General features: G+C 48.9%; 1 protein-coding gene across 1 annotated transcript in view; it reads right to left on the minus strand.

Moving 5' to 3' along the window:
* Positions 1-24,096, minus strand: part of SEMA4C (semaphorin 4C) — a 64,141-nt gene that overhangs the window by 31,326 nt on the left and 8,719 nt on the right. The window contains exon 2 of the mRNA XM_085634606.1: positions 15,701-16,329. Coding sequence (XP_085490732.1) covers positions 15,701-15,815 — 115 coding nt within the window. The 5' untranslated portion in view covers positions 15,816-16,329. The remainder of the gene's footprint in view (positions 1-15,700; positions 16,330-24,096) is intronic.

Consider the following 24,096-nt stretch of genomic DNA (forward strand, 5'->3'; position numbering starts at 1 on the left):
GGGTGGGGGTTGTCGTTGGGCTAATGGAATCGTTTAAGCCTCCTTCCTTCTTCGTCCACTACACCAGTGCCCGCGATGCACATGCCCTGATCCCGTCCCTGTAGCAGGTCGATTGAGGGACGTGCCATCTCAAACATCTGGAAAGCATCAGAGCCCTCTTACCCCCTCCCTTCAACGCCACATGAAATGGCGGGGAGGGGCCTCGCAGGCAGAGCTAGCCAAGCCTCCGGCCGCAACCACATGAAGGGCAAGGAGGGGTCTGACAGAGGTGCCTGTCAGAGGAGCGCTTCGGGTTACAAACAAGAAGGAGCTCATATGTGCACGTCGAAGGGCAGAGACAGTAACACAACACCAACTGCCACACAATTCCTGAGAGCGAGGACATTTTACACCACGGGGACTGATCATACAACAGCACCCCCTCTCACCCCGATGAGGGCTTGCAAGTCACTGCTCAGTCATCAAGGAACAGAACCATGGTGAAAAGAATAACTTAACCCCCCCCCCCCCCCAAAAAAAAGCGTGCAAGCCTGTGTCACAACAGCAGCATCATCAATGAACTTAAACCCTTCAGTACAAATACATAAAAAAAAAAAATATATATATATATATATATATATATATATATAACACGTTAGCAATGCCAGCATCTACATATGGCCAGGTATCGCCGAGGGCCAGCCCTTCCCATGGAGTGACTCGGACCCCCCTCCCCGCCACCTGCCCTCCATCATCCCCCTACTGCGACAGACAGCACAAAACATCGCTTTGAACTTTTGGGTTAGGGGTCGTAAACCCCGGCTGTATTTACTATAACAAACTACAAACAAAATTTAAAAAATTCACTCAAATCATTTCACAAAATTATATGCACAAACACCATAAACCAGGAAACCTGTTTATTTACACTTTTGATTGACGGCTAACCTGATCGTAGACTCCCAATACACAGCCCTTCCTAACCATTTCTAATATTGTCCCTGCGTATCCAGCGTTGCGCCTACGAGTGAGATCATGATTGGTCAACCTGTGAGGGCCCCACCATAAAGAAGGGGGGGAGGGGGGGGGGGGGGGGGGAGGAGAGAAAGAGTTCCACCCCTGCGAATACCTCCATAGTGCAGGAGGCCCGTCTGCCTGCCAGGTTACCTACCTCGAGCACCCCCATACACTAATTATTCCTCCAAGGGCCTGTACTAGCTTGGCACCCGTGCAGGCCGGTTGGCAGCGTGCACTCTCACACCCATGCACCCTCTAGCCGACTTGCTGCAATCACACCTTGAAGGCCCGCTTAAGACCGCTGCCCCACCTATCCCAAGTAAAAGGATGCCTTCCATGGACCTGAAGTGCCCCACCAATTATGACCTCACCCGCGACCAGCAGCGTCCTCTCGGCGGAACGGGAGTGTAAAAGAGACTGCGCCACCGATCTGACATCTGACACCCCCATTTATGTACGGGACCCGGCGCAGACTGGATCGGCAGGGACCCGAAGTGTTAAACCGCGTCTGGGTTTAGTGGCGGCTGCTATTTACCAGGGGTGGGGGGTGGTTTATAATGAAGATAAATAATCAAATAAAATACCTTCAGACCAGCACCCGCCTCTCAGTCCGCTCTCCACCGCCTCTCGCTCCACAGAAGGAGGAACCAGGACCCAGGCTCCCGACTCCCACCAATCAGCGTTTTGATTGGTCTGAGCACTGTGGTTCAGCGCTCAGACGTGGAATGGGCGACTGGGCATGTTCTGCACCCAGGCTGTAATGCAAAGTGCGCATGACTGTTTGGTCGGTCCAAGAGGACCGACAAAAACAGTTATGCACACTTTAGAATGGAGCAACCACTCCTCCTCCAGGCCCCTGCTCTGGCAGTCCAGCCCCACCCTGCACCAGGAAACGGAAAACTAAAATGATAATAACCAGCGTTTTCATTTTAGTTTTTCTACTGCTAGTGGAGCGATGCTCCTCTGCCTTAGAGGAAGAGCAGCCACTGCCTGCCTGGGGGCCTATACTGCTTGGCGGCGATTTCACCCACCGTCGCCCTTAACACAATGGGCTGGCCCCGGCACATCCAGCATAGGTGTGGCACCCTTGCATTTGGTTCGCCTTGGCAAAAGCAATGCTTCTCCCCCACCCACTACAATATCCTACCTTTGAAATGCAGATGTTCATCTAACAATGACAGAGCCACCCACCATCCACATCTTCTGTCATAGTCTGGGGAAGGACGTCTTCTGCCCCAACCACAGCAATGCATCAGCTCCAAACAATGGCAATGCCACGTGTACCTCTCCAGGACAATGCCATTTGCCCTGTAGAACTTCCACTGGCACCTGTTCCCTCACCTTGGCAGTGCCACCACCAGCCTATACATCACCAACACTCTCAGCCCCCTACAGAACTCCACCAGGCGATAACGCGAAAGCCCCCTGGTTCGCCACGGACCTCCGAGAATCCAAGCGATCTTGCCGACGACTGGAGAAAATGTGGATAGGCAACAAACCCCCGGAAGTATGCTCCACCTACAAGGCCGCCACCACGGCACACCACCGACTCATCAAATCAACAAAGAGAAACTTCATCCAAGGTAGAATCCTCTCAAACTCCAAGGAACTCTTTGCCCTCATCATACAAGAATTCATTAGACCCACCAGTGAAACTACTGCCATCCCTCCCTCCCAAGACCTCTGCAACAAACTCCGATCCTTCTCCCACCACAAGATCCTCTATGAAAACTTCGACGACCAAGACCACAGCGACCCAACATCCCCAACCAGCTATGCCATTCAGCAGACCCTCCTCACCTGGACCCCTCTCACCACAGAAGACCCCACAAAGACTATGAAAAGCATCCACTCCGGAGCACCTACTGACCCCTGCCCGCCCGACATCTTCCACAGGGCTGCCATCGCACCCGAACTACGACGAACGATCAACTGCTCTCTCGAGACCACCACATTCTCAGACGTCTGGAAACGCTCCAAAGTCAAACCCCTCCTCACGAAGCCCCCGCAGACCCAACAGATCTCAGGCTCTTCAGGCCCATCTCTCTTCTCCCCATCGCCACCAAAGTCAGAGAAAATCGTCAACACCCAGCTAGTGCACTTCATAGAAACCAACAACATCCTCAGCACTTCTCGATCCGGATTCCGCAGCAGCCACAGCAGCGAGACCACCCTCATAGCTGCCACAGATGACATCCTCTCCCTCCTCAACCAAGGCCACACACTAGTCCTCATACTCCTGGACCTCACAGCAGCCTTCAACACCGTGTCTCACCGCACACTAGCCACCAGACTCCATGAAGCCGGCATCCTGGGATGAAGGACGTCGCAACCTGGATGAGCAGCAGCTGCCTGAAGCTCAATTCGGAGAAAACAGAAGTCCTCATCCTCAGCTCCACCCCCTCTGCATGGGACAACACCTGGTGGCCCCCCACCCTCAGAAACCCACCCACCTCTACGGACCAAACTCGCAACCTCAGCATCATAAACGACTCTTCACTGATCATGAACTGCCAGATCAACGCCATGTCCTCCGCATGTTTCAACACCCTCCGCATACTACTCCAGAAGACCATCACCCACGCACTAATCACCAGCAGACTGGACTACGGAAAAGCTCTACGCCGGGATCAACAAAAATAACTCCTGCGCAAACTCCAAACCATCCAGAACACCGCAGCAGACTTATCCTCGGCATCCCACGACATGACTGCATCACTCAACATCTCCGCGACCTCCACTGGCTCCTGGTCGAAAAAAGAATAACCTTCAAACTGCTCTCACACACCAACAAAGCCCTCCATAACAACCGACCTTAATACCTCAACAACGAATCTCCTTCCACGCCTCCAAGGGGAAACCTCCGCTCTGCCGCCCTAGCCACGGTCACCGCATCCACAGGGCCAGAGTGGGGGTCAGATCCTTCTCCTACATTGTGGACAAGACCTGGAACGAACTCCCCCTCTGCATCAGACAAAGCCTGACACTGCACCAATTCATAAAGGATCTCAAGACCGGATACATCAGATGACCTACAGAGCTGCTCATACACGGGTGAGTAGCGCTTAAATAACCCCCGATAGTCTGATTGATTGAGAGCCCAGCCAATGCCATTAGCTCCCTCTTGAATTCAGATGCTACCCACTTAAAATATGGACAAGCCTACCATTATCAACTGCCCAAGCCATTTTATATGTGTATATATTTTATCAATATTTCTCTCAATGCAAAGCTTTCAGAATTGGCTGTTCACGTTCTCCTCGATAGAGGGTGAGCCCACTGGACCAGGCACTGCCAGAGCCTCCATGCGAACGTCGCAATGGTGCATCCTGCAATGTTGTTTGGTGTGGAAGCAGTCTGAGCCAGGGCCTGGGTTTTGGGTGGTTGGTGAGGAGGGAAAAGCCAAAGAAGATGGTAGTTAAGCTAAGTAAACCCTATGAGATTACCTTCTGGCAAGTACAGCGGCCCTTTGGTAAAGGTGAATTGTTAGTCCTTTTCTGAAACGCACAAGTTAGTTGTCTAAGGGACACCTCCTCAGAATGGACAGCAAGTAGAATCGGAGATGTTGCTCTCATTTAAATGCAATAACTAGATGTGAAACTCTTCGATAGCCTAACACCAGAAATGGCATCTCACAATGTGATAAATTCTCGAAACGTTTCTGCGAGACAAACACCCACAGCAACTCTTTAAAACCACTGACCACCCCCAACACACCACGCGCGCGCGCACACACACACACACATTTGAGGCAGGGTTTGCCTTTACAGAGTTTCAAGGAGAAGATAAAACAGCTTTGTTTCGATTTTAGACTGAGCTGCTAAAATGTTCAATACACCCGACAAAATAAATACCCGCAGAAACACTTTTTCGACCTTCCAAACAAACACACGACCCTCAGTATAGACAGTTTAAACTGGATTCACTTTTGACCTGGAGCACATCGATGTATCCTTGATGCAGTCAAGAGGCGATGACGAGGGGCCGAGCTGCTGACTATGGATGCTACGGACCTTGGTCCCGTCTCTGGCACATGACTGCGAATTGCCTGACCCTGCGCAAAACACAACCTGCCATTGTCTAATAATGCGTGAACTCAAACGCAGTTGTAAATGTGAACCGGAATGTCACTGTAATGCATCTCCCCAATAGAAGTACAGCTTTCCATTGCAACCTTGCTACGTCCATGCTATACAAATAGCGATTAATTTAGACCTACGTTTTTTTTAGACTGGATGTGGTTTTCAGTGCGGGCATCGCACTGGCAAAGAGGATGCACAGGTTTCATTTGGCTCTCTAGACAGTTTGTCAAGGAATGTATGGAGGCCTCCTATACATAGGATGTTAAACTAGCCCAGGTATGGCATCAACACTGAAGATCAACACGATTATCCGGGTTTTTCGCAGGAGTGGAACAGCCCGTTAGCAGACAAAGAAAAGAAACCATGTTGATTGCTTGGGATAACAAAAACACAAAAGACAGATTAGTTGCCTTACACAGTACCCCCTGACTTTACGTCTTTTGTAAGGTATTGGCAGAATCCCCATGGCAGTGGCCAAATTGTAGATGGGGTGTAGCTTTGAATAGGGCCAATTGTGAGACTTTCAGTAGAGGATTGGCAGCAGGCAAGCTCCCACCTGCTGCCAGTCTCCAGAGTACCCATTATTGGTTTAGATGGAGTTGTGCGTCATCTGCAACACTATGTTAGAAGTCTGAAAGGCTGGGCCAGTGTGTCTGTCATTGTTGTGGTGGGTGGGTCAGATGGGCGATACTTGAGAAACTCCACAGGTAGTTTAGTTGTTGGACAAAAGGGACCCAACTCCACCCAAACCGGTTTTGAAATAACAAAGCAAGCCACATTAGAGAGGTCCCTACTGATTGCCGCCAACCTAGCTTAGCACGCTATTGGTTAATCATGGTCGATAAGAAGGTCAATAAGAAATCCAACAAAATGGCTGTGCATGCGTCTCACTGCAAGCATTTACAATATCTCTCAGATATTTAAGAGTTACCTGCAGAGGCTGGGAGCCGTACCACATATTGCTACACTGACAGCTGCCTAAGTAATATCACTTAGTCATAACACGGCTGCCGGCTGCCCAACTAAAAAATGCCACATGCTACCCCAACCGTGGCAATGACACCTAATCATAGCAATGCAACCACTTCCCCCTTTCATTATAAGGATCCTGAACTGCAACCATGGCGGCAATATTAACCACCACCCACAATCTAGCAATGTCCATATCCCAAGTCATAGCAAATTTCATTCGATCCCCTCCTATTTGGTGACATCATCTACCAGCCCTCCACCGAACGTCAAATGCCTACCCTACCACAGCTATGCCACATGTCTGCAACAATCACACCCCTCTACCCCGTGCTGCACATGCAGCACTTGTTCCCACAAATATGCAGTTCCAACCATCTAACCCTCCCAACCATGCTTGGCAATAACACTTACTAAACAGATGCAAAATAATTTGCTTCAGACATCAGCAAACACCATCTGCCCACTCAAAACTAGGAAAAAACACCTGGTGATATAAATTGTGCAAAACTGTTCTGCCACTTGTCTAACCAGGCACCCACCAGGTCTAAACTACCCATTCACAATACTAGCTCAATGAACAGCGATTCTTAAAAGATCAAGAACCAGAATACATAAACTCTTGTACAAACCTCACTTGAGTCAGGCTTTTTGGTGGGGGGGCAATGGAATTCTCAGTACGAGGTTCTTTGCAGCCCAGCAGCAAAGAGGAGGGGCCCTGCATCTCCGAAAGCTTGTGTGGTACTGCTCCTCTCTGGCCATGCCAAGAGAACTGGGGCAGCGAGTGTACTGCTCTGCCCGTGTACATTTGTAAAGCAGTCAGTCCTACATTTTCTCATTGATGTCGGGAATTTGGGAGTCTCCAATGTCACAACCCAGATGCCATCAAAGCTCAAACAGCTGGAGGCTAAATCCCAGTTGATAGTCATAGATGGGAATATCTCAGCCTACATTATTATAGGATGCAAGCATCCAACCTCAAATGACGGCTGGCCCGGTACTCCATGTGCCACTCACTAGATCTTCTCATGGACGTAGCCATTCTGGTGCCAACAATTCCCGCTTTGGCTCCAAGACCCATGCCAGCTGGGTTTGGCGTCTGTATTGCCAAGTCCCTGAATGGGGTTTAATTGTTCAAATTCTAGTACCTCTGGTCTCCCTGCTTCCAAAATCCTGGTCTGAATTTTTTTGTCTGGCATCGACTTCTCCTTGTCCGAGTTTCCTGGTCTTGTACACGGTCTCTTTTCCCTTATCCAAGCCTCCTTCAACCTGGTCTGTCTCCTTTATTGTGTGTCCAGGTCCCTTGCTGTCTTGAGTCGCCATTTCCAGGTATTTATATTCCTCGTCTCTGTCCCCATCAGTACGATTTGTGTCTTTTACTTTGCAAGCCTGGGTCTCCTCCCTTATGTGTCAATGTTTCCCTGAGCCACCATCCTAGAGTGTGTCCTAATGTCACTGTGTTTGTACCTCCTGCACCTTTCCCAAATATCTGTCCGCTGTGTGTGTATTTTCCTTCAGGATCCGTGTCCCCGCCCCAGATTTGGTCTGCGGGTTCCTGTCTGAATCACCCATGAATACTTTACACTGTACTATGGGTATGTCCAGCATCACCCTGTTCTCTTCCGATTGTTTGTGCCAGTATCGAATTCCGTTTCCCCAGCCTTGAGTCCACTAACCAGAATGTGCCCCTTTTTGTGTGTGCCCCATCCCGTCACTGTGCCCTCTTTTCACGGTCTGCGTTGCGGTCACAATTACTGCAACAGCAGATAAAGGTTTCCTAAGAAAACTTTCAAACATACAGCTTGGCAACAAGAATTGTTCAGGACATGAAGGGGAGAGGAGTTGGCCTAAAGGTTAGGGCGCTCGACCTTAGACCTGAGGAGAACTGGGTTCGAGTCTCGGTAATGACCCTAAACATCCTGTGATTCTGGGCAAATCAATCGCCCTGTGCCTAACAAAACAAAACCAAAAAAATGAATGTGTGTCCTCATGTAATGTAACTGGTGCTATGTAAAGCGCTCTAAGGCTAGTAGCATTAAACAGTGTATGAAGCAGGTGGGATTCGCTTTTTTGTTGTTGATTGGATTCGGGTCAAGTTTGCGCTATATAAAACTGCAAAAAAAAAAAAAAAAAATAGCGAATCCCACCTGCTCTCCATGCCCTAACAAGTTTTATGGATCAGGGACAGGAAGCAGGAAAGAGAGAAGACATGGTGCGTTTGGTTCAGGAGAGCTGAATAGCCCGTTGAATCCCCGGGGTAGTAGCATCCTTTTGCATGCGTTGTGGCGCTAGGGCTTGTGCAGCTCTCATTGGGGAACCAAAGAGTTTGAAAGCAAAACGTGACTCGGGCTCACTCCTTCACAACTTCTTCTGAGGTGGAGCTGAAGGTTACGGTCTCCTGGTTAGATCTGGTATACTGTTGTAAGCGCCAGATGAGCCATCATCTGGCAGCGGTTGTGAAGGGTTCTGGGACATTGAAATGACCATGACTTAGCTCATGCCCCGGAGACTCGTGGGACGCGCTCTCCGGGCTGGTTATGCTGGACGTTTTGAATGATGCACGTTGTTAATGGCTTGTGGGGCTAGTGTTCCTTCGATGGCCGCTGGAGCAGGTTCAGCATTAGGTGACTTGTTCCAAGGAATGCTCTATTATCTACTGTCTAAACCAGTTAGAGGTTTTATCAAAGCACCATGAAATGTTATGTGCCTATTCATTTTCATGTGGTCCTTTAACGCCCACCCCCAGCCCCCAACGCCCCACCCAATCTGCGAGGTGTGGGGAACTGCGCCAATGGATGGGTGGCTATGGCATTCTGCAGCAGGCCCGAGACACCTGATGCCCGGCTGTTTGGGACTAGGAACCGAGCATTCGTTGTTCATAGCGAGAGACACAGAAAAGCTCCCCACAGGGGAAGGAAGGGGTAAACTGGAGGCCGACCAGGCCGCAGCGCGCGAGAAGCTCCAGTTTTCCTGCTGACGTGGGTTTAAAATCTGAATATTCAGCAGAAGGCGCCTGGTGTGGGATAAATACCAGCTCTGGGGAGAAGCGGCATTATCTGCTGACATGAGCCTGCAGCAGGATTAACCAGAGCTCTCAGCGCCCACCCCACCAGGCAGACAGGGTGCAGCGCACGGCATTGCCAACCACCACGGCCGCGAGCAGCCATATCAAAGATTTTCCCCGCAGGAGAGCACCACTGACCGCGTGACCAGCGGCAGCGAGGACACCACCGCTGTAAGAAACTGACAAGCACGCAAAGCGTCATCTGAGAAGTGAACTGCCCTCGTGCCGCTGCGTAAACTAAAGCATCTCCAGGCATCTGCACTCGATCTCACTCACTGGATTACTGCAAGGACCGAACAGTTTACCCGTGCTACACTGCATGGACTAAGATCACTCTGAAATATATACTCCGTCACTGGAAGCACTGAAGATCATACCTGTGCTACATTCCGTCAGTGCTTCGTCACTCCCCTGCTATAGCAGTTCGTCACTGCATGGACTGAGGTCTCACTCCTGCTATACACCATCTTTGCATGGACTGAACACCGAATCGGCGACGATTAATTTGTCAATTAATGGAATAAGGGGCATACTCGGGCAGGTGTATCCCTCATAATCATAATAATTGAAAAAATAATAATAATAACACAATTGTTGCACTCAACGGTCGCCTCTGTGTCCCTGCACACAGGATGCTGTGCGTGCATCACTGCTTGGGAATAAACACATCAACAGGCAAGAGGTCTGCAGGGTATGAAATGTAGACGAGATAGAGGGTAGGAAGCGTCCTGCGACAGACCTCCATGGGTGATGTGCCCAGCGAGGGAGTCTGCAGGAGCGAGATCTACTAGGGAGACGGATCAGAGGGTGAGATCTACTGGTAAAGAGGGGGCAGGTGGCACCCAGAGGAGATGTGCAGACCAGCAGAGGTGACGCTCTGATAATGCCTCAGATGTACAATGGGGGGAGGGGTGCTCAAGATCCGCAGAGGTCGGCAGAAGGGACGTGCACTGGGACAGAGTGCGGGGTGGGTGGGGGGGGGGGGGGGTCAGAGATGTGCCCGAGGGAGATCACGGGGCCGCTGCGGTGAGGGGAGGGGAGGGCTCGCTGGAGGCTATCCTCGCTGCAGGTGTCACAGCGGGGATGCTCCGTGTATTGCTGGGGTGGGAGTAGCGTAGAAAACAGTCTCGTCTCTCTCCGCAGTGACCAAAACTCTCAAGTGCGGTGTCACTGGCGTGAGAGGGCATCAGTTCACTGCAGGGTGGGCAGCAAAGGGTAATTACAGTGCAGTGAAAACAGCTCGCAGTGTGGCACTGATGCAACGGTAGGTGCGCCCAGTGTGATGCAGTAAGAGACCGCATCCTGTGGGCAGTGACTGCAGTAATAGCACACATGAAGCCGTCACTGCAGTAAAGACCGCTGCCACTGTCCGGAGGGAGACTACAGCAGGGGCTCTCAGTGTGATAGACTGGAGTAAGTGCAGCTCTCGGTGTGATGTCACTGCAGTAAGGTGCAACATCATGTGCGCAGTGACTGCAGCAGGGCTAGCTCCCAATGTGATGGGCTCGGAGTGAGCGCAGCTGGCAGTGTGCTCCTGTTGCAGTGAAAGCTAGCTTCCAGTATAATATTGCCAGGGTAAGACTAGCTCCCAGTGTGGGTTACTAGCACCCGGTGTGACGTCACTGCATTAAAGGCTAGCTCCCTTGCGCGGTCACTGCAGTATGGACACACTCTGGTGCAGGTCACATTGTAAAGAAACAGTGCAGTCAAAGAGGTAGGAGACACTAACGTGCCGTCACTGCACGGGGGGAGGTTGGGGGGGCGGGGGGGGGGGGGGGAGGGGGGGGTGGGTGGTCTGCTTCCAACCTAATGTTACAGTCATGATACAAGCTTCACGTGTAATATCAGAAGCGTGCCCCGATGCTAATCTGGTTTGACTAATAATTACAGCTAGCAGTGTGCTGCCACTGCAGTAAGGGCAGTCGGTTTCCAGTGTGTGTCAATGTAGCAGGGCCGGCTCCCAGAGCACTTAGCTGCACCAGACAGGCATTTGAGATCTCTCCTCGTACGGGTTCATTTCTGTGTGATGTGCAAGCACTATGTGCAACGAGCACACTGCCTGGTAGTGCACACAGCCTGAGGACACATAATACACCTCTGAGCGTGCTTGCACTCGCAGCGGTTTTCGGAAACGGGATTTCATTACAGCCAATCACATTGCCGTGTGCCTTGCATTTTATAAAGTCGTCCCCAACTACAACGATGGAGATATCGGCTGTAAAACAGCATGGGAGCACAGAGTGTAAATAGACACAGAAATACAGTAACCTCTTAGCAAACAGTGCACAGCGGAAACCAGTGCACAGCTGAAACCGCCTCTTCCAAGGCGGGCCCACGCATGCGCGTTGCCAAGAGGTGTCTGCGTGGAGAGTGAACTGGGCGCCGTGGGGAAATGCGGATACGGAGGAGGGGGTGTCAGCATGAAGCACCATGACAGCTGAACAAATACATGGATGCAGTTAACGAGAAGCCCCGGTATTATAAAGGACGGGTCATCCTTGTGGCCCATCGTAGTCCTTCCCCAATCATTCAATCACAGTTCAACAATCGTTTGCATAAAAGATCACTGAGCCGTATGCAGGGTGGCATGATGCACGCACCTGGACACACGCTTCAGCGGAGGTCAAACGTGAGCCAGTTTGTCAGTCTGTGGCTTGCTGGACACCAGAGCCATCTGTGGCAGTCACCAAGCCCTTCACCCACGACCTACCCGGAAGTGAACAGATAGAAAAACACGGACAGCGGAAACGTGCAGATCTTTATTACTGAACAGGGAGAGAAAGCCTGAAGTAGACGGCAAGTACTGGGGCCAGAGTGGGTACTGGAAGACTTTATCTTTACTTCTCTTGGAGGTTTAACTTGGTGAGCCAGAAAGGGTAATTTAAGGTTATCGCAGGCCCAGAAAGACAAGAATGATGGCAGGAGGCAGCCATCTTCAAAAATCGTGCAATGGTGAAATATGTAACTAACTGACCGAAATATTTTTAGAGGCTTTGTGAGAAAGGGCAGCCATAATTTGGCTGGCGAGATGAGACGAGGTGTACATTGAAGTTGGATTAAAAGCTGCTGTTGGAAAGGGCCTGGTAAATCTCGACCAGAAATGCTTGCACAAGATGTCCACCTCGGGTTACAAGGAAGCACCTCGAACACTAGATAGATTTACTTGCTTTTTCACTCGCCAGAAATCGCAACTGAAACAAATGGTTAGTGGGGGCTGCGTCTGGGGTCTGTCTCGATGGCTAGACGAAATGCTACAGCACTTCAGTGAGCAGTTACACAAGTCTGGGATCTTTGAAAGGGTGGGTGGAAAGCTGGTTACGCAATTCAGTAAAAGGGCTTTGACAGGAGTGGGGTTTTCGATTGGCTTCTGTAATAAACTTATTACAACTTCCATCTGTGCCTCTTGTCTTTCCTAAGCGCAAAACTGTGAACATGTACCACCAATGAATCCAGCAGTGGGTCCTTGGGGAAATACCGGTCATAGACTGGAGGTCCTTTAAAGATTTCACTGTTGTAGGGATAGACAAATGGACAGGTGCACGCTATATAGACAATTCATATATTGATGGTAATGGGGATTTTTGAGGTGCTTGCTAAATAGGGGTTGGAAAGTGAGATGGTGGCCTCAAATTGGACCGGTTCTACACAAAGTGATATTGGCTCAGCAACTAAAAGGAGGTCCGTGCCCACTCCTTATAGGGCAACCCGCTATTCTATAAGAAGCAACACCCAGCCGAATGGCTTCAGGTGGGACCCCTGTCATTGGCTTATGACAATAGTGATTGCCAATTGGAAAACGGAGGGATAAAAAGACATCAGTAGCGTCTGGGGAGAGGAACGTCTGATAAACAGCAAAGTAAGAACAAGTTTCACAAGGATACGAACAGAGTGGCGGAGCGCACATTGAAACTGGTGACTGTGCAATTACGCCGAGATGTGGCTCGAGGCCAGCTATGCTGATCAGAAGCACAGCGGCTAATTACGATGTGGAGAAATTCAGTGACATTGCACGAGGTAAAATTAAACCAGAAAAAGGCACAGGCTTGCTTGCAATGCAGCCGCGGGTAACTCGGGAGATGGGGAGGGAAGGAAGGAAGATATTCTGCAAGCACCTCTCACCTCAGCTAAACGCCACCACAAAAAAAGGTTAATGCCGGTGGCTTCTGAGGAAGGGATTTCGCAACTCCGATTGACACCGCCTGTTATTCTCACCTACTTGGCAGGAAGGGTGCTGTGGTGAGATTCCCTGCATGGCTAATTGCGCAAAGAGGCAAGCCATTAGACAGCCATTTGAATTCAGGAAGTTCAGCTGCAAACCTGTCACCGAGAAAGCGGATTAGGTGTTGGGCCTGGGCAGCGGAACTGACAAAGGTTTGTCAAACAGACACCAGCTGAATGGCAGCACACATTAATGATTTAACCCAAACCTAGGCGGCAAATAAAATGCGGCAAACTCGCAACCCATTCAAGCAAGAGGAAACTGCAGTGCGCCTGCGCGGCTCTGGAGCAAACCACGGGGTTCGAAGACGTGTTCCGTTTAGTAGGAAACAAACAGGGGGAAAACTGCGTTCGTGAAACAAATGCAAAGAGCTCTTCTTCTAATTGAAGCATCCCTAGTCCCAACAGCACAGGCTGAGAGTCGTAGACGGCACAAGTTGTGCCCGGGAGGGAAGTACACCAACCATCCTAAGATGATCGATTCCCAGTACCACCCCATGTGCCCCACACCCCCTGACCCCAAGCCCAGGACTATAGCCACATCAGCCCAACATTTACTGCCCCCAACTTCAGCCCGCCACAATGTCACACCCTCAATGGCTTCACTCGCAGAACCAAAGCCTTACGAGCCCCCACATTCACTGAAACCAACCAGAAGCCTCCCAGGCCTCAGCCCCACCACTGCATGTCATTGGCTACACACTAACACACAAGGCTGAACCTTTTCATTACCGAAGCCTCATGGGGACCACACACTCACTAACATGCCGAGATCTCCCAGTACTCCAGCAACGTGGGCCCTCATTCACCAATATTAACAGGAGCTCTCCCAGAGCTATAGTTTCAGGGGCACATGACAGCGGTCTCAGCAGGCGGTGCTCTCCCAGAAGCACAGCCCATGCACCGTCCACTCACACCAACCCAAGCTATCCCAGATTCCGCCACTCCCCGAGCATCCACACTCGCCGACGCAAGGCTGAGCTCTCCCAGTACGACCTCCTCATCAGCACCTTAACAAAGACACACGGTTAGACTCAATAACACAGTCCCAACACATCCTAGGGGCCCCATGCTCGCTCACAGCAGGCTAAGCTCCCCCAGTACTAAAACCTAGCCAGTGTCTGGCTTCTAAAAGAAGCCTGAACTTCCCAGCATTGAAACTTACATGATCTACAGTCGCTGACACCAAGCAGAGCTCTCCCTGTAGTAGAGGCTAGGGGGGTGGGGGGAGGCAATCTCACACTCGACGCAAAATTAAAGCTTCCTGTACGACATCCCCACAGGCCTCCCTCTAGGTGAAACCAAGAAGAGCTCTCACCACTATTCCCGTGGACCCTTACACTATGTTACACAATACAATTTCTCCCCAATACTGATGTAAAAGCGAATCTTGGACCAGTCCCATTCACGTTCTCAGATATTGCTGCCAACTCTAGCTCTCTGTAGTGGGCAGAGTTGCCAGGGGGTGTGGGACTGACTCCAGATGCACACTCGCCTAATTAATTCCATCACACAGCAAAGCTGTGGCATAGTGCCAGCGGCACAGATCATCTTGGCCTTTCCAGACTTTTCTTCCTCTGCCTCAAAGATGGTTGCTCCTGGCTAGCCCTGCCAAGCTGTTTTCTGGAGGGTAGGGGTGTGGTGAGGGAATGAGTGGGGCTTGGGGGGGGGGGGGGGGGGGGGAGAATCAGCAGTAACTTGGAGTCTCAGATGAGAGAATGGGAGACATTAAGGAGGCAGGTTAGAGTCTGCATCACGAGCAGCAGACTGCACCGGTCCCCAGGAGGCATCACTCCACGTCAGATGCCAAATTAAGCCGCATAGCCCAGGTACAGGCTGACGGGATCTCTGGGGACTTCTGGCAACTTGAAGTCTAGGATATGGCTGGCGCACAGATCCCAGGGACATGAAAGGGTAGGGAGGAGGTTCTCCGAGAGGTGGATGAAGTCAGTGTGTGAGATCACTTGGCTGGGCATCGAGGGACTGTGCTTGGCTGGCACAAACAGCTTACATCACCTCTAGTGGCACAGCTGCTCTCTACCATGACAAGTGTGCCAGAAGCAGAGAGAGGAAGATGTTGAGGTATTCGTAGTGTGACCGTCGTTCCTAAGACCACCAAGGCCAACACAAGCAGCTGCAGCACCACAGGAGCCCATTAACTGGGCCGACTTCGCCCAGTTGTGTCAGCTGCAAGAAAAGGCATACTGCTCATAACACAAATATCACACACAAAGTTGCCACACTTTACTATTCCGCCCACTATCCGTGCCCTGGTACCCCTGCAACCACCCTGGCATGCAAAACACTATTTGCAGAAGCATGAACCTCGAATTGAAAGGCGGCACCGACCGCCTGGTGTGCTATAACTCACCGTGGTAACGAACTGTCTTCCTCGCCAGCGAGTCCCACCATGTGGCTTCCGTCCACCTCACAAGCCCCAGAAGCACTGGCACCAGAACACAGAGGTCAAGCAGACCCAGGGTCATCTTCGGGAGCCGCCTTCCTCTGGAGGGCCGAACGTCTGGTAATCACCACGGCAAAGGATGGAAACTGGCAGGGCCAATGAACAACAACCTCCAAGGACCAATCAACTGTGCGTTCCAAGGAAATGGAATTAACGAGGCTCGCCCTACGGCAATCCCCGAAGGCCAAACATTGGCGAGTTTTAACTGTCAAGCCCTCTGCAATATCGGAATAGTTAAACGCCAGTTGTTTATAGGCCGAACGGAGGCAGCTGTCGAGATGTCAACTTTAGAAATCTTCACGTTCCAAACGCGGTTAATCCCTCAGGCCCAAAAGTGAACAAAGTTCAGAGGCCAAGCTTCGGTAATCCGTGAGCACAAAAGAGCGGCAGGCCATACAAAGAGGTCAAAGAACGGAAACCCGCGTGGGCCAAACTTGAGTAACTTTGGGGGGACACGCTCCGAGACCCCAGTCCAGTCGCGGTGCCTCGTCCCAGACCTGCGCACCTGAATTCAATGTGGAGAGAGGCAGGTACACCTGTGGAGAGAGAGAAAGAAGGTTTAATGTTACGCCACTTGAGACGAAAGAGGTTCTGAAAGGGGATCTGCCTGGCCTCCGGCATCTAAGTACCAGCAACCGATGGGGATGGGGGCAGGGGAGGGAGGAGCTTCGTTGCTTGTTCCTGTCTTGTGCAACAGCACACTGTAACCAGCATGCCACCCCCCCCATCGCCAACTAGCTCAGTGACAATGCGGGTTTTAGTCCAAATTATCCTTCCCGTCTTTTTTTGCGGGGCATCTTAAATCCCCTCATCGGATTTTTGTTTTTTAAATGAGTGTTAACACCGGGTTTGAGGCCTTCATCCACCCCAGTATTAAAATAAATCAGCTTTTTAACCTCTAGCACGTCCCTCTTTCCTTTGTGTGGCCAACGTTGACGTCCTTCTGGGTACACTTGCCAGGAGCCTCTCTCCTTGGCATCTAAATTACCCAGGGCCGGCTTTAGCGCTGGTGGTGCCCGGTGCGACAATTGCTTTTAGCGCTCACACATCCCATGACCGCCTCCTCAGATTCTCTCACTACCACCTGCAAAAGTGCCCCTCATTTCTTCTATCATAAGATATTGCGGAACACAGCGCCCCCCTAAGGTCACAGCACCCCCTCCACAGGTCAGCGCCCAGTGCGGCCGCACCAGTCGCACTGTCCTTAAGCCGGCCTTGAAGTTACCCTTCCCACCCCACCTGACACTGCAGTTGCTCCGCTCTCCCCTGGCATCTCAGTGTCCTTTCTCCCCTGTGCTGGTAGGTCTCCGCTCCCCACAACCTCTAGATGAGCCTGACTGGGGCCTCCCACCTGCCAGCTCCTATATCAGAAGCACAGACCACAGCGTGGTGCCCTCTAACACAGTTAAAGCAGTGGCATTGAAATATACTTGGTGTGGACGGACTGCAGGGGTGCAGGAGGCACCGTACACCCTCGCTTAACTGAATCACACCGCTTTCAGGGTTCAAATTCGAAAAGGAGAGTCTCCTGGGGTTTGACCCATCGCATCCGTTCCTGCTGAATAGCAGACATGTCAACCCCATGCAGACACGCAGAATCTGTAAGACACAGCCTAGCCACTAAATGCTTTCTGTCATGGCTCTGTCTTCCTCCCACCCAAATGGATCCCAGCCCCTTGAAAAACATGGCACAGTCCACATCCATTTCTAAGCTGCCAGCTTCACACACTGACACCCGGCACAGCGGTAACCACAATCATCAGAGAACCACACCCCACAATCATTGGTGGTCCACCCGCTCCCACACACCTTGTCCGTGATGCGGCTAACTCACTCAATTAACCAACACTATCTTTCATGCCAAGATGCTATATTTCAGGCCAAGATTGTGCTGCCCATTTTCGGTGGTGGTGAAATCCCCCTCTATACTATCTCCTTATAAGCTCACCTAGTTGTGCTCACCCCATCATAAGATGCAGTACCCATCTCTAAACTGGAAACCCACGAGCTAGGGGCCATTATGGCTCCAACGCAGCTGGGCCACTTCGGCTAGGCATACTTCTAAACTCACTGAAACTCATTTGGGAACTGGTACCTACTGGCTGGTACCAGGAACAAGACTTATATCCAAGTCACCGTAGCCTAACAGCCACTCCATGGTACTTAAAGATGCCCAGCTCTCCATGAGCTCACTGGCACCAATAGCAGATGCCTGTCAAGCTTCCTTCTTGTAATTTAGGGAGCTCCGATATTCCAACTCACCAGCGGATAGCTTCATCAGATCTTGACCAACGACATAAAGGCGATCCACCCACCTGACCGCCATTACCAGGTTATGTCTAGGAATCCACCGATTCCTAAGCTTACCAAGACAATGCTTGGCATTTACAGGAACCCTGGCACAATAGAGAAGTGCTGGGCTGAGCCAATAAATTGTGGCTCACCCAACCAAGGCTTGCCAACCCATCAGATAACCATGCCATGGCTTAGTGTCTAGGACATCCTTGGCTTGCCAGTCCACAATGGAATCGCAGATGACCAGACTTGCCAGTGTCTAGAAAATACCAGACATAGCGCAGTGGGTTGAATCCTAATCTTCACTCACACACTGTAACCATCCCTCTTTCCTTTAAGCCAAGGTGGAGCAAACTGTGTTGGGAGGAATAGGTGTCTGTGCTGTAGGATATCCCCCTCGTATCACTGGAGGGCAGGACCACCTTCCCCATTTGAGCCAGGAGCACTCCACTCCTCATGGAATGGGTGGTATCAAACTCTGGCCTGCACACTCAAATCTATTTGAAGAGGGGGTGATTCAAAGTATCAAAGATGCATGTGGGAACCCACTTGGAGCAGATGCAACTTCCAGCTCAGACTTGGTACACCAGCTAAATCCCTGCAAATAAACCTTCACCACCTTGGCATTCTATGGCATCAATGGGTGTCATAACGGGCAGTACACCACACATTTCCTTCCTTGCAGAACAAGCAAGGAAACACATACACTGATCAAACGGAACAATAACAAATAAACCACACAAAACATCCAATCCTACACAGCTCAAGATCAAATGAGACATTTACAAATAAGACTGCCACAATAACCATTGCAAACACCCACACTTCTAACTAGATCAGGCAAACTCTACCCAAGAAACACCACTCATATTCCTTTCTCAACCACTAATCCTAAATGGAACTAAACCACAAATTGAAAAACACAAAGTACCCAAATCATCATTACCTGAGTGCATAAGCAGAAAATACGATGACAGTGCCACAACTTTCCAGAAACATGTGGGTGCATCTCAACGAACTCGTAATTGTAGTCTATGATGACATTATATAAATACCTAAGGGCGACTTTTAACCTGCAAATTATTAAACTAGCAATACTGTAAATGTTTTCCCTTCAAACTACAGTCACCCACACAGAATATTTTGCATACGTCACTGGGTTTCTTTTAACCTGTCTTCACACACTCAGGGCACACTTCCCACCCGTGCTCATCCACTCAGGGTAACTTTTATGCTGTACAATTAACGTCAAAGGGTGCCTTTTAACCCACGCCCACCCACTTGTGTGCTACGCAAGACATCAAAAGGGTGTCTTAACCTGTACTCAACCACTCCGGTATCCTGCACACTTAACAATAAATGTCACCAGTCATATTCCAACCTGTACTCACTCAGGGTATGTTACATGCTTCACAATAAAAAGAAAGTGAGTGTTTTTCAGTACCAATGTGACATACCAAAAGAGGAGTATCTTTCAGCCTTCGGCTCAGCCCTGAGGACACTGGCTAACTGAATGCCAAGGAACCCTCTTCACCGTGGCATTTCATGACATCACGAGGTGCCCTGACAGACAGGTCACCACAGTAAGTTGCATTTTTAGTTTGAGCCTACTAGACAAAAACACACAGTGGCAGCCACAAGACTTATGTGGGCTTACCAAAAACATACAAGGGCTTTGAGTCTGCCCATTGGTTGGCTTTCCTGTCACTCGTGTTCTTGGCTGTTGGCTTGCTTCTTATTCGATGGGCAGCCTTGTCCATCTTGTGTCTGCCCCTCCCTTGGAGTGTAGTCCCTTTCCTTGTGTCCTTCCACTGCTCACTTTTGAGAACCTACATTTTTCTTTTGAGTTAATCAATCCACAAAGGTGCATGTGTTTTCCAGCTGTCTTCCTCGTGTACTTCTCTTGAACAATGCCTCCTCCCACCCGGTTGCTGTTATGCTTATTCCACCCTCCCGATGTGTGCGCCATTGTCCGCTTCTTCACACTGGCTTCTCTTCAGCCTGCTCCACCTTTTTCTCTGCCTTTGTGCTCGACTCATGCTCTTGCCAGTTGCTTCTCCTACTCACCCCTGTCCTCCTTGTTGCTTTCTCCCCAGCACAGCTCTACCCCAAACCTGCCCTCATCGCTTATCCATTGAGTCTGACCACCCACACCCTCACCCAGCTGTGTTGCTTTACCCACCATCCTCAATGTTGCTTGCCCCCCCATTGACGCCAAAATAAAAAAAAAATAGCTGGGATCATTTTGTAGACGCATGCATGTGTGGTGTCGTGTCTACAAAATGATGCAACTTCCGTGCCACATCACTTTTTCAAAACAGGTTATTGCCTTTAGCCATGCTGCATTGTGGATGCTGTGCAGCATGGTTAAAAATGATTGGCAAGCCAACAGGTCCAGAAGGTGAGAACTACGGGCTTTGCCAATGCCGGTTTTCTTTTCCTCTTCCTTTCATTTCTCTCTACTCAAGAGAGCACCCAAAGAATTATGAGCTGAAATCTTTGGATTAAGGTACGAAACATTTTGGGGACAGGGTTGCTATGAACTCTGAGGCCCTAAATCCCCCAAGACATCTCTTCAATACTATCTTTATCAGGATCTCGAAGGCAGGCAAAAAAAAACAAAAAAAAAAAAAACACACACAAACATGTACTTTTGGAGGAGCAAATAGGAGCACCAGAGGTGAAATTACTTGCTCTGTGCACTGATGCAGGCTACCAGATACTAGGACTGCAGGTCAGGACCCCTAGTGTTCTAGTAACTTACGTTGTAGATGGAGAGATAGTGTGGAATTTAGACAACACAAGGAGACCCAAAAGTTATCACAATCAACAAAGACCATGGTCTATCAAAAGAGATTGCAGATTCTAAAAAGACTTCATCCCTGGCAATTACAAGGCTGGTCCATAAAAGCATAATAATCAATGAGAGCGTTAACCCACTAGTTTGTCACACTGAGGACTCCCAAAATCTACCTAAAGGGGGATATTTCTTGTTTTTTATAAACTAACTCACCTACTGGTCAATACAGTGGCATGCTTCATCACAGAGTTCTCAACGATACAAAGTGTATCAGGCATGCTGACAACCTCCACCCTTGAGGGAGTACTAAGTATATTGGGAGGAACCTTGCAAGAATAAAATGGTCTACACGTAACCCTAGATTTGTATTTTAATATAGGTTAGTGCGGAAAAGACTAAAAGACTAGAAGTGATGCATTCGTAGGTTTTATTACTCGAGCATCTATTGCCATCTGCATGTTTCGGTCACCTTTTTCACCAGTTTGTCATGTGGCTTTCTTCAGGACATAAACAGGTCCCTGCATTACCGAGAGTCCTTATGTAATTTCTTTCTTCACAAGCAAACTGTGCACTGTCGCCCTAAGGGACGAACAAGCGATAATGATCATAATACGCTGCAGTCCTCCTGGATCGCTTTGTAGGAGTGTTTTTGAGTGCTTGGGACTGAATCTGCAGGAAGACCAGTATCTACCAGAAAACATGTCTCAGAAAAATTCTCATACTTTTCCAGCAGATTCTTAATCTTATAAGACTTCCAGTATAGCTTAGGAGGAAGAGGACCTGAGACTAGTGGATTTATTGTTAGACCACAAAATGTTGCAGAGCTGCTCTGCCAAACAGCCTCACTGCTTGCATCAGCGTGAAGACAGTAATGTTCTGTGAATTAAGTAACAATAACCAAGTTACAGGTTAGACCAGACCATGATCCATTTGGAAATATTTGAGACTACTTTAAAATGTTTCAGTATGTGTTGGCTACTTTGGGAAATATATCAGGTATCCTTAAAAACAATTAATAAAAGGAATATACCTATTTAGTGTAAAGGTGGCTAGGAAATACAAGTTTTGTGGCAAATGATAAAGCGAGCGACAAAGACGTCCATGTCAAAAGTGGGTGGTGAATAACCTGTGGAGGAGAGAACAGAAAATATTTTCAAATGAGAAGCAGAGAGCTGACAAACTTAAGAATCAGAGGTATAATTAAAACCATTGGAAGGTATAAACCCTGTTGATCTTTCGTCAAGTAGGTCAAGAAATTGGAGCAGGTGCCACATGGCCTAAAGTGTGTCTTTTTAGACGATTCATTAATTGTGAGAAGTTTATTTTATACCCTTGTCAAACAGAAAAAAAACACAGCTTCTCGCTGAAGGGGGTTCTAGAGGAGTTGGGGGAAAGAAAAATGGAAGATAAAGCTGGAAAATGTAAAAGGAAATTAAGAGTTGAAGAAATCTGAACTATTGTAGCCTCTTCTAGGGCGTGGACTTCAGAACATACTGTCCCCATTGGCTGAAGTCTGAATGCTTTTCAATGAGGTAAATGTTCTACTAAGTAGACACTCACTGTTTTATGAGCATTCAGGATCATCGATGGTATTAAAAGCTGGAGAAATTTCAGCAAGGGATGCTCTTTTTAAAAGCAATAAAGGTAGCTGGTCTACATCTTGCAGAATGAGCAATTATCACTTCTGGTGTTTTTTTTGGTGCAATTTCTAACAGAAATGTCAGTCTTAGTACAGCATTCCCATTTGTTGTAGCATCATAAACAACAAAGAAATGACTCTCAATCTTGTGATCTCTAGACCTAGAAACTTAGAACTCTCTTGGGTTCCTGAAGTTGGAAACACTCCTCCACCTGAAATTGATGCGCTGGTAGATCGAATGAGGGTGGGGATGTTTCTTGCGTAAGATGGAACAAAGACAAAACCTATAGAAGAGAAGAAGGATGGACACTTAAAATGGCCATGTTAGAATAAGAGGATGTATATGGAGTTTCCTTGAAATATCTAGCCAATCTAGGACTGTCCTAACTAATGCAATGTCAACAAGAACACTTTTCAGGTTAAAACAATAAATAAATAAATAAATAAATAAACAGGATAGAGGATGCATCCATTTGGGAAGAAAACTGTTGCAAAACTGGATACATGAAGACTCAAGGATCCACTTACACTGACCTCGCATGAAATCCGGCCAGAACAATAAGAAAGATGCAATAAACTGGGGAAGGCGGGGTTATGGTTTTAATCCTGAAAATCTTTAGTCCACTTCAATCCATAATTATATTTACAATTCTTTTGAATTTAAGATCTTGCTAACACGTTTCTTTCCACTGTATAATATGCTGGGCTTTCTCAACGCATAAGCTGTGGACCAATTGAATAGGAATAATTTTGTAGGTTCCGGTAAGTAACTCACAATGCAGGCTATTTGAGAAAAGGAAATGGTGCTCCTTGAAGCAAAAAAGTTAGACATTTGCAATTTGGGCCATGTAAATTTGCGTTGTTGAGTGAATATTCGGGAGATGCATTGGGGATAGTGTACACAAAGCATCTTAAATAGGAGCAGAGGCTCCCAAGTTTGCAATTTTCCAGACAGAATAAACGAATTGGATGGATTGAGATTCTATGAAGGACAAAATGCACACCTAAAGTTGCTGCCTTTTCACTCTAGAGTCAAATGACCTTTCCTCAGAGGGAGACCGGATCTAGTCAGAAGCTCACTTTCAGGAGAGACGTTTATCAGGCTCTCTTTCATTGCTGCCCACCCTTTGAAGTACTTTAAGTACATCTGGTTCAGAAACAATATGGCAGGCAAAGGCTTGTGATCTAGTCACACTTCTCACTGAGCCCTCAAGATCAGTACTCTCCTGGTGCTTTCTTCCTAGCAGCCTCACTGATCATAATAGTCCACGACTGGCTGAAGCCAGATCTTCTTGCAATGACCTCAACAATGCTGGGCACAAACCACTAGCACCATTGCGCTCAAGACTCCAACTGCAGTGTGATTACATTCTGCGCTAAAATTAAGAAAAGAGCAGGACCTGCGGTGGAAGCAACTGACGCCACCATAAGGCACCACTGGTGCAGAAGATAAAGTAGCAGCTCCAGAAAAGCAGCAGCCGTTCCTGGCTTACATTGTAAATTAAAGGATGACTTTCTGAACGCATTTTTTTTTTTAGGCCTGAGGACAGGTATAGATGTTTTTTGAGG

This window comes from Triturus cristatus, chromosome 11 (genome assembly GCF_964204655.1).
Source record: "Triturus cristatus chromosome 11, aTriCri1.1, whole genome shotgun sequence".
Taxonomy (NCBI): Eukaryota; Metazoa; Chordata; class Amphibia; order Caudata; family Salamandridae; genus Triturus; species Triturus cristatus.